The 10,263-nt window shown below is 47.5% G+C and overlaps 1 protein-coding gene across 2 annotated transcripts; it reads right to left on the minus strand.

The window, feature by feature from the left end:
• Positions 1-1,345: 1,345 nt before the first annotated feature.
• Positions 1,346-9,941, minus strand: CSRP2 (cysteine and glycine rich protein 2). 2 transcript variants are annotated; one of them, XM_014891948.2, is made up of 6 exons: positions 9,872-9,941; positions 6,196-6,314; positions 4,117-4,285; positions 3,004-3,136; positions 2,255-2,348; positions 1,346-1,658 (listed from the first exon to the last, which is right to left on the minus strand). In XM_014891948.2, exons 2-6 carry the CDS (start codon positions 6,305-6,307, stop codon positions 1,582-1,584), a joined length of 585 nt encoding a protein of 194 aa, XP_014747434.1. In that variant the 5' UTR covers positions 6,308-6,314; positions 9,872-9,941; the 3' UTR covers positions 1,346-1,581. The 2 variants fall into 2 exon arrangements, with proteins under 2 accessions (XP_014747434.1, XP_088021098.1); XM_088164972.1 differs by lacking the exon at positions 9,872-9,941 and adding an exon at positions 9,261-9,349.
• Positions 9,942-10,263: the final 322 nt, after the last annotated feature.

Below are 10,263 nucleotides of genomic sequence, written 5' to 3' on the forward strand. Positions count from 1 at the left end.
GTATTAAACTATAAGGCTAGACTTTGGAGCACATCTAAAGGGAAGAAAAAAGTGTTTTCTGCTGAGTTTTGGTTTGGTATCGGCATTGAGAATTGGTGGTGGTGTTCTCCCCTTCCCCAAGTGTTCCTGGTGAGGCTGTGTCCAGGCTGACCACTCTTTGGCTTGTCAGGAAAAGACCAGCGAAGACTTTCAGCCTGTGCTGAAGATCTCCATCCAAGATTTGCAGTGCTCCATCAGAGGAATTGCTGTACTTGGGAGTCCTGATGATTTGAAAGCTGGTTCCTGGGTTTGGGGCTTTTTCTGAGAGAAGCCAGCCCTCTGCATCCTCATTACACCTCGACTAGAGCTCAGTGCCTTGCACCTCCCATTAGTTGCCTTTTAGCAAAATCAGGCTTTCTCCTTAAGAAAGCAGTGTCAGTGGTACGAGTAGCAGGACTGAGGGTTTTTCCCCATGTTTCCTAGGCTGTGCTGTTGCTTTCTGCCTCACTCCCACCTGAAATGTGCTGCTTCAGATTTACTGTTGTCTTTTACAGCTCTAATCTTTCCTGCTCGGTGAACTGGACAAGCTCTTGGGTCACATTTTGAGCTGGCTTGTTTTTCCTCCTAGCCCCATGGTTCCTTTATAACCTGTACAAAATGCTCTTTGTGTATTATTTTGAGTAGTACATGTTTTTCTGATTAGGCTTTTGGCTTGAATTGCTTCACTGCCTTAGACCACGGTCATAGATGTTGCTTGAAACTGTTTTAGACCGTGCTGACTAACTTGCTTAATGTTTTGTTGCAGCATTCCCAGTCTTGAATGTGTTTGCATAAATTCAGTGTTATGAAGAGTTCTTTTATCCCAAAAACTTAACAGCCTGCTTCCCAAACCAGACAAGAGTTTCAGTTCTTTTTTTTTCAACCTAACTTCTTAATCTGTAGCTGTTTTAGTGGAGTATTCATGCACAGCAAGTTCTGTGCATAACATCTCAATACCAAAACACACACAGCCCTCCGGAATATTATGATGACATTGCTTTGGTTTTCATTTACTAGAGATTCTGTGCCAGAGACAGACAGCCATTTAGGCACACAGTTACCTCTTATCTGTCACTTTCAGAGCTGTGTCACTGTACAGTGGATTAGGATTTACTATTTCTGTGCAGCAAGCAGCTCGTTGCCTTTGCACACACATATATGATGGTGTGATACTGGAGGAGAGTCATTCATCTCTGAAGGCCATGACTGTATGTCCAGCTTTCAGCAGAGCTATGCATCAAGTCTATAAAGCATCATTCTTCCACCCCTGAAGTACCCAACAGCACTCCCCTCCCTTTTATTGCTGACAAAATAGGCAACACTCAAATTTAGGGTATACCAACAAGCAAAGCTTTATTGAATTGATACTCAATATTAAAAAGTGTTACAGTGTGATACATAAGGCAAGGAGAAAAAGCAGTGTGTGTGTTTGTTTTTAAAATCATGAGCTGAATGTACACTACAGTAACTAGTATCTGTTTCACAGTAGTTAGTAACATTTAAGAAACTGTCTTGTTCCTTCTAGCAGGATCTCATCAGAGCTGAAAGACGTTTTTAGCTCCCTCACTGGGCATGAACGAGGGCACCTGCACCCTGGCCATACCCAAATCCCTTGGGGCCAAAGTTCTTCGCATAACAACCTGTGAGAAAGATGAACACACTGAGTCATCTGGCACATTAATTAATAACAGCACTGTCTAGGCTAAGCCTCAGCAGCTTCTCTTTAGGCACTAGAATATCCCCCTGGGAGGCAACGCTTAGAAACATTTTGTTAAGCTGCATAGCTAACAGGACTGAACGCAGTAGCCAGAACTCTTGGGTCTGTGTAGCTCTCCACCCACTCTGTGAGAGCAACTCACAGGTCGGTTCTGTGGCTTGGTATCTGTTAAGGCATTTGTTGTCATCAAACCACTGTGTGGATCAAGTTTATATCCACAACCACTCAAGGCAGAGCAGGATGCTAGCTGGCTTGTTTTCTTACTGATCGGGCACAGGACAAGGCTGCTACTGCATTTCCCAGTATGTGATGTTTTACTTGATGCAAATGTCAGCTACAGCAGCAGCTTCAGTAATATCTATTTCATTTTTTACTCTATTCCTATGACTTACAGAGCACTTCCATGTGAACTCTTATATGAGCCTGAAAAGTCTCTTATATCAGCAATATATTGACTATTTGTCCCTGTAAGACATGATCTTGAACCATAAATAAATGGTCTCTGCTTTTTTTTCTCACCTTTACAATAGATTTCTCCCTCTTTTTCGGTTAGGGTTGTAGATTCTAGGCTTTTTCCACACTTGGCACATCGGAAGCAGTTCTTGTGCCATGGCTAGTGAAAAAATAAAAATAAAAAAGATAGTATTAATACACAGGCTGCCCAAGTTGGTAAAAAAACACATTAACTGGAGATTTCTGCATCACTGTTGATTAGAGACTGGTGCAATGAAAACCAGCTAAAGTGCACCAGTAGCAGACAAGAGTATCTGCATTTCTGTGAGCAGCACACCCAGCATGTTGCTCAGAGCAGAATACTGAAAGGTTTGGGCTTGCTGTGATCAATTCAGAGCACACTTTGGTTCTCTGTAGTGAGTGAGTCAGACAGCTGGCAGACTGATGTTCAGTTTTACATGGTATTTTCAGAGACCACCCCCCTTTTGCTGAAATATTCAGCCTCTCTCCTAAGCTGTACACCTCAAGATTGTTTCCTCTTCCAGGTGAGAGGGGCTTCTGTAATCTGCTTCAAGTCTCTAGCATGAGACAATATTAAATCTTCACCTCTGAAATCTAAGGTGATCATTCATCACCCTGCATTTCAAGTGCTGGTTTTTTAAATTAAGTTGATTGATTTGACTATTTCTAGTGCAAAGAAATGCAATTTTAAGGTAACTGCCCTGCAGTTGGTTCCCTGCTGGGACCAACATAATACACTTTGCTCAGTTTAAAGTCCACTTAGCGAGTACAAAACAGCACATGCAGTACCTTACCTTTCCAGCTCCTATTACTTTCTCTGCTGCATAAACAGAATCGCCACACCTAGAGCATTTCTCTGTCCCTCCAAACTTCTGAGCAAACTTGGACGGGTTTGGATTTGTGGTAGGCCGATGAGGAGAAGGTGTGCTGAAAGAAAGAGGACATTCGTTTTCTTTACTCTTTTACTGAATGATCTCTTGCTCTGCTTCCAACATGAACCAGCATCCAGCACATGGTACAGAATAGAATACTGCTGCAAAACTGGAGAAGTAAGTTACCAGCAAGGCTATCCAATTACACTTGGTAGGGGAAAAACCAAAGCCATGACAACAAAAAGAGAAAGGCTGTGCTTTAAAGGATAAAAAGAAGCTTCTGTAAAGGCTGATTTCCTGAGGAGCCTTCCCCTTTTCACTTAACTAGAAGATCTGAACTCCATCAGGACATGTTTTTTTCAGATAGAAAGCTACAAATAATTCTGTTAAGTTCCTGTCCCCTGATTATAATCAAGAACCTGAATGGATCACTGAACTTGGCTGGAAAGCATACATCATATAAACATTAAGCAATAATTTGGGAACTTGCATGAAACAAATTGTGAGACATACCTCAGCTTCTTTCCACATGTTTTGCTTCATAGAAGGAACTTAATCAGACTAGGAATGTTAACTACTTAATGTGACTTTTAGTTTTGGCTACAATTAAGCACAAATAGTTCTTCATTGGCTAGTTGAAAATTCATTCTGCTTGTAGCCCCAGATTCTCAGCTGTCCAAATCCATCGCTGCAAGAACTGGTTGAACATTACCAGCTTATTTTGGAGAGCAATGTGAGACCTCTGTGAGCTCATGCAATGCCAGCAGCAGCTCCATAATCCAATCCCCTATGGCTCATTCATAGGATGAGTGTGTCCTTGCTTACACTAACTCCTGTTTCTACTGTTCTGACTCACACAGTCACCAGTGGGAGCTTTGTGCAATGCAGGTTCAATGCCCTGCCTCCAACTAGACTAGGGTATTTTGCAGCATTTCTATTCCAAATATGAACATAAACAAAATCCAGACTGAAAGACTCCTCTGAAAACAGTACTGAAGGACAAGGGTCATGCACGCCTTAATTCAGTTCACTCACCTCTCAGGCTTGATGCCTAGTCTCTCTCCCCTGTCCATGTTCAGCGTGCCTGCTCCTTGGCCATATCCATAACCTTTTGGGCCATACTTTTTCCCATAGCAAGATTTGCAGTAAACTTCAGCATCATGGATTGCTACAGTTGTGCTGTCCAAGTTTTTCCGGCAGACCACTGGAGGTAAAAAAAATGTTTAACTGCCTTAAGGGACTATTTCTATCAGCACACATAGTAAGCCCAAAATCAAGTGAGAAGTGATGTTATTGGTTTCCCTGTCCAAAATTCTTCCCATTAGGCTGTGGGACCACCAGATAAGTTGCTGTTTAAATTTGTGAATTATGCTTAGCCCCATAAAAGGCTCTATTCCCTCCCATCTCTTAATGACCGTGACATTTAAACCCTGGAAACTTGCCGTGGTTTGATGAACGAGGCTGCTCAGAAACCCAGAGAGGGCAGTCAGCAGTTTCTCTTGACAGATGCCATACAGCATGAAGCAAAAGCCCATCAGGACAGAAGAGCCCCTGTCCTGCCCTTTTGGCCAGCGTGGGACTGGGAAAAAACCCAAACCTTCAAGGTTCTCCCTGCCGCCCCACCTCAAAATTTCAGGGCAGAGCTGGGGCTGGTTCACAGCTGTCACCAGAGGAGCTATGCTTTTCTGGCATTCCTACACGGTCCTTCAGCACAATGCAAGCCCTCTACTCAAGGTTACAATAGAAGGAGAACTATTTCCGTCTTAAACCTTCTGTATGCCGACTGGCACACTCTTTCCATCTGCAACAGCATTATGCCCATGAAAAAGAATTTAAGGAGAAAAAAAGAAACACCCTCATAAATTTTTTGTTTTAAGATTTAAATGTCTTCAAAACACTGGGTGACTTTTGCTTATAGCAATCATTAGCTCCAAGGTTCTTTTTATGACACTAATATCCAATAAGTAAATCAATTAATGTATGTTTGTTAAGTCTACGGACTTTAACCGCAACACAAGTACGCACTAAGGAAAACCGTGTATTCAGACACACTAGAGCCATTGTTTAACTGTAAGTTCCAGGTTTCTTTTAATAGTAACTCCCATAAAAGGCTAAAAATGAGGCAGGGGAGGCCTCATCTAATCTTGGTGTTTTGTGACCACTGTAGAACTCAAGGAAAGGGGCGTAGGTGTGTGGAGGCTCTCAATGCCAGCACAGCACACCAAGGTTAGGCAGCAGATTTAACAGCAAACTTGTTTGAGGGGCCCAGCTGTAACTGCAGCCAGTGAAGGCTAAACCCTAGCTATGCCCATATGGGTTAACCACCAACAAGTAGGGCAAAACAGTACCTCATGTTTGCAATAAGGTAAAATTCTCTGATTCAGACAGAGAGCCTGTCTGCTTGCAAAGTAGGAGCCTCCAGTTCAGAGGGACCCTTTGTTCCCTTCATCTATGCAAAGGTATTTTCAGCAGAGAAAGCGATTTTCAGTGCCTCACTGGGCTCGTTGGTTGGACTGGAAAATAATGCTTTGGACTCCTTTCATCTGAAATAAACCACAGGTCTCTGTGCCAATAAAGTTTAGGCTTTTGGCTGTGCTAAAGCATCAGCAATTCGGCTGCATTCGTGCATGCTGCTGTCCTGGTCTGCACAGGACTCCAGGGCAGCAGTTTGTTAGCTGTTCCTTCAGCTTCTGCCAGCCCCAGGACCATGGGGAGAAGCCCAGCTGAGCTCAGATCAGTGCAAACAAGGCCCTGTCACGGAGCTTCCAGTGCATAAGCAACACTTAAGCCAGGTTTCCAACCTCAAGATCCTTTAGACACCTGAAGAAAAGGCTGGCAAGAGTGCAAATGGATGTTCTCTGCTCTGAGACGTACATCCCACCCCCTGATATGATCAAACCTCTCCAGAAGGTGAGCACTCGGGACTGCCAAGCCCAGGAAGCACATAGGGAAACAGAAATCAACCCCAACACATGGAAGAAGTCACCTCTGGTCACTGCCATCCCCTGTGTGTCACAGGTACCAGCTGAGTCTGGGACACCTCCTGTGGCCCAGCGCCTTGCTGCTGTGACCCCCACAGGCATGCCAGGAGAGATTTTGGAGGAGAATACTTACTGCAGAGGAAGCAGCACCGGTGGAAGCTCCTCCCATCACACTGCACCTCCTCAGCATGGTAGACGGTGCGGCCACAGGCACCGCATTTGTTGCCACCTCCCCAGTTCGGCATGGTGGTTCTGTGTGCCCAACCAGGCAGGAGGAGAGAAGGGGAGACCTTTATTAAACACAGTGTCCTCCACCACCCTGGCCCCAGGACAGCTGGGGTGACAGGCTCCTTTAAACCAGATCTGTGAAATTTGTGTGGCATCAGAGCACAACCCTGCAACTTCATCAACTGTTACAAAATGTGACCTTCCACTGCGTGAGAAGCTTTTGGGACCAGTTCAACTTCCCAGCTCTTCGGATGCCAGACGAGACTTAAAGGCTTAGGCGGGCTCTCTACGGTTATTTGTAAAAGCAGACGAACTGGCAAAGGGAACAGAGACCACTGCTGCTGGAGAGCAAGAAAACAGAGACACAGTCTTCAGGAGCCATGTCCTCTGTCCCTGCCTGGGGATTTTGAAAGTTACATAAATTGGATATGCACAAATTACAGTTTCATGCACAAGAGCTTTACTGTACCTGGAACAAATGTCCTCCCGCATGGACATAATTTCAGTTTCTATGCTTCATTAAAGCTGGGCCTCTTGTCTGGTAGAGGCAAAACAATTGTGGCAACAATGGCATTTTGTTTGCAGGGCCTGTCATTTGGGATGTGGTACAAGCCAAAGTTCACCGGAAAACCGCTTATTAGGGTTGTAGGAACGTTGTGAACTCCTTTGAGATCACACCTGCACTTCAAAGGTTAAGGGGAATTATTTTCCAGGGACTCCACCCCTGTTACATGAACTGCACCTTTACCAGGCAGGTATATCAACCAAACCCAACTGCTCAAGTAGCCACAGCTGATTTAAAAGGAAGTGAAACCCCCTCTCCTGCATTACTTGTAACGGACACTCAAATCTGTGGGGACAGGCATCTCACCCTTTGTGTCAACCTGTAGCCTTGTGAACAGTCTTTTACATTAAGCCAGAAGCAGTGGCTGTCCCATCTCGAGCTGACCTGCTCCCTCCCGACCTGCCCTGTACTCCCAGTCACCAGCACCAGCAGTCCCCCCCCAGCTCGGGAGCAGCTCCTCCAGCTCCTCCCTTTAACGGTCTGGGGTTAAAGTTCCAAAGCGGAGCCCTGACCATGACCTTCGGGATTTCTGAGGCGTTCTTGCCACCACCACCAGGAGCTAACACAGCCGTGTTTGCTGAAGGCTCATCTCGCTGTCAGCCCTGAACTGCCCTTGGCTTGTGACTGCTGCTCAATGCTGGCTTGCTCTCCTGCACCTCTCACCAGCACAGAGGCCAACAGCAGCCAGACAGGGTTACTGCCTCTATGAGCTTAACCCGGCAGAACTGCTCAGCACTCACCACCCCCAGTGCTCTGTACTGACCCTCATTTCACACAGGGTTTTTGAGTGAGGACCATGGTTTGCCCCCTAGAAGTCCAGAGGGCACCTCCTGTCACCCTGCCCCACCACCGAGAGCATTCCCTCCCTGCAGAGTTCCCACAGCAGCACTGTAGTGCAGGTCAGCTATAAGGGAGGGAAGAATTTCTGGGAAGTTTCTGACTTCTGTCTGCAAAACTCACCTTCAGTTACCCTGAGAAACTCGCCTAGGCCTGACAAGGAGAAGATACACACAACAGCATCCCCACACAAAGCCTGCTGCCTTCAGTGAACTTTGCGTGCATCCCCCTGAGCCAGAAGCAGGGCACTACCAATCTCCAGTTGCCTCCCTCGCCAATAGAGAGGAGCTGTAAATGCCACCATAGGGAGCCAGGCAGGAACACTTTGCTTCAAGAGCTCTTTTCTCTAAGGGGCTCTTCTCCCAACATGTGGGACAGGCCTCAGTGCAGAGTAAGCTGCCTCACACCCCAGGCAAGGTAGAGCAGACTCACAAACCACAGCTGAGAGCAGCAGTTTTGGCTAAGCCTGAATTACATGACCCATCTTGCTTGGTTAAACAAGCCTCCTGCCCCACCACATGAGCAGCAGTTCAGCAGTTTTAGGGATTCAAGGCATGATGAGTGGCTCCCAAGTAAGACATGCTGCCAGGTAGCTGCTACAAGACCTTCGTCTAAGACAAGCAGGTAGCCATTCATGGCATGTTGGAAAATAAGATTAGTTTATTAACCTAAACTGGGGCACCTTAGGTACATTCCTAAGCAACAGCTTAGGAAACTTCCTCAGAGTGGCTGAGCAGTGCCTTTTGCACACTGACACCAATTACTGAGATAGCCCTTTGTTTAATACTTCCATGGGATTAGCATCATTACTGCTCCATGGTTTAGCACTAATACCCTGACCTAGCTCATAAAATTAGTTTTATGACATTTCCCACTTTGCTTTTGTCATTCTTGGCACAACTGTATAGTCCAAAAATCAAGATTCCATTTCTTTTATCCAAGTGCTTGGCTGTGCTACTGCACAGCAGCTGACATCAATCACAGCAAAGAGCGTCCTTAGTTAAAGGGAATATAGGCTGCACAACGTTGTGGAAAAGGAATGCATGGACTGAAAAAAAAAAAAGGAAAAAAAAGGAGAAGAGATTCCTTTCCACTCTGTATGCTTTCCAAAATGTAAATGGTATTTGGTACAAGAATTACTTCTGTCTTTTCCTCTCATCACCACCATGCTCATGTTCATTTGTGCATTTACATGAGCCTACATTATTTTAATCATTTTATTAGTAAACAATAATTTAGTTTTCATGCACACTAGAACTGAGGACCTGAATCAGGTTTCCCCAGCTTTGCCCCAGATTTCACATGCAATATTGGGCAACACAGGGTGCAGCTCCACCCTTTCTTCCTGAGGGAGATAAAATACTAGACGACCCTACAACCATCAGCTAACTCAAAACTTCTGATAAGGGCTTTGAGAATTCATTAAATGAAAAAAAAAACCGGAACTCAAATCGGTACCTCAAGGTAACCGTATTCTCTTCCAGAGAAAGTACTTCCATTTATCCTCCCCACGATGTTCCCATGACGGCTTGCGTGGGAAGAACGGCAATATTTCCTCAGTTACTCACCAGCAGGAGCTCTCTCCTGGCAGCGGGGCTCAGGAGGCGCCCGAGGGGCGCGGGGCTGGTGCCGTGCAGCAGCCAGGTGCCCCGGACAGTGCCCGGACAGCGGCCCGCAGCCCCGGGCTCCTGGCACAGACCTCCAGCCCCGCCTCAACCCTGCCTGCGCCCTCGGGACTCTGCCTAGTTCACGCAGGCCTCCGGGGAGCTCAAAAGCAGCAATTAAACATCCCGGTGATTTCACTGCCAGCACCAGCAATTCTGGCTGTCGGCTGCGGCTTACGGTAGCTGCTCGTAACCAGCACGTCACCCACAGGACAGCAGCCACCAAGTCCTTTCCGACCCGTTTATTAACAGCAGCTCTAATTCAAGAGACCTAAGCCAGCCGCAAGACAGACACACAAGAATTCCAGGCTATCCGGTTATCCCAGACGGCTTTTTCAGCGGCCCGTCGGGGAAGCCCGGTGCGTGGCAGCTCCATCACTAGAGCAGCCAAGCAGCAGGAGCGGGTGAGCATCGCCGCCGCCGCCGCCGCCTCCCCAACACCGGCACCAACTCGCGTTGTGCTGCTCGCCACCCCACCCCCGGTCCGGTTCGGTCCATCCTGCCCCGGCACTCACCTCAGCTGGGCTCGGCGCGTCTCAGCGCGGCGCGGCCCCGCGGCGCCTTAAAGAGCCGGGGCGGAGCCATGAGGGGCCGGGCCCAGCCCCCGCGGCCCCGCTGCCCGCGCTGCGCCGCCCGAGGCCAGCGGCGCTGGGCTCGGCCCTGCCGTGGGCTGCCCTGGAGGCCGCAGGCGATGTCCCAGCTGCAGTCACGGACCGCGGGACCCCAGCTTGTGGTTTTACCCGGTTTTAGGATTTTGCTTGACATTCCCGCAGGCTCCGTGACCGTGTTTCCGCAGAGCACGGGGAAGGGATGCAGGGTGGAGGAGCGGGCGAAGGCAGGAGCTCCCTCGGGGGACTCGGCACCTCAGCTCCCGCTGAGCCACTGCTCCAGTGGAGACTGATTAGGA

This window comes from Sturnus vulgaris, chromosome 5, assembly GCF_052056855.1.
Source record: "Sturnus vulgaris isolate bStuVul1 chromosome 5, bStuVul1.hap1, whole genome shotgun sequence".
NCBI classification, from domain to species: Eukaryota; Metazoa; Chordata; class Aves; order Passeriformes; family Sturnidae; genus Sturnus; species Sturnus vulgaris.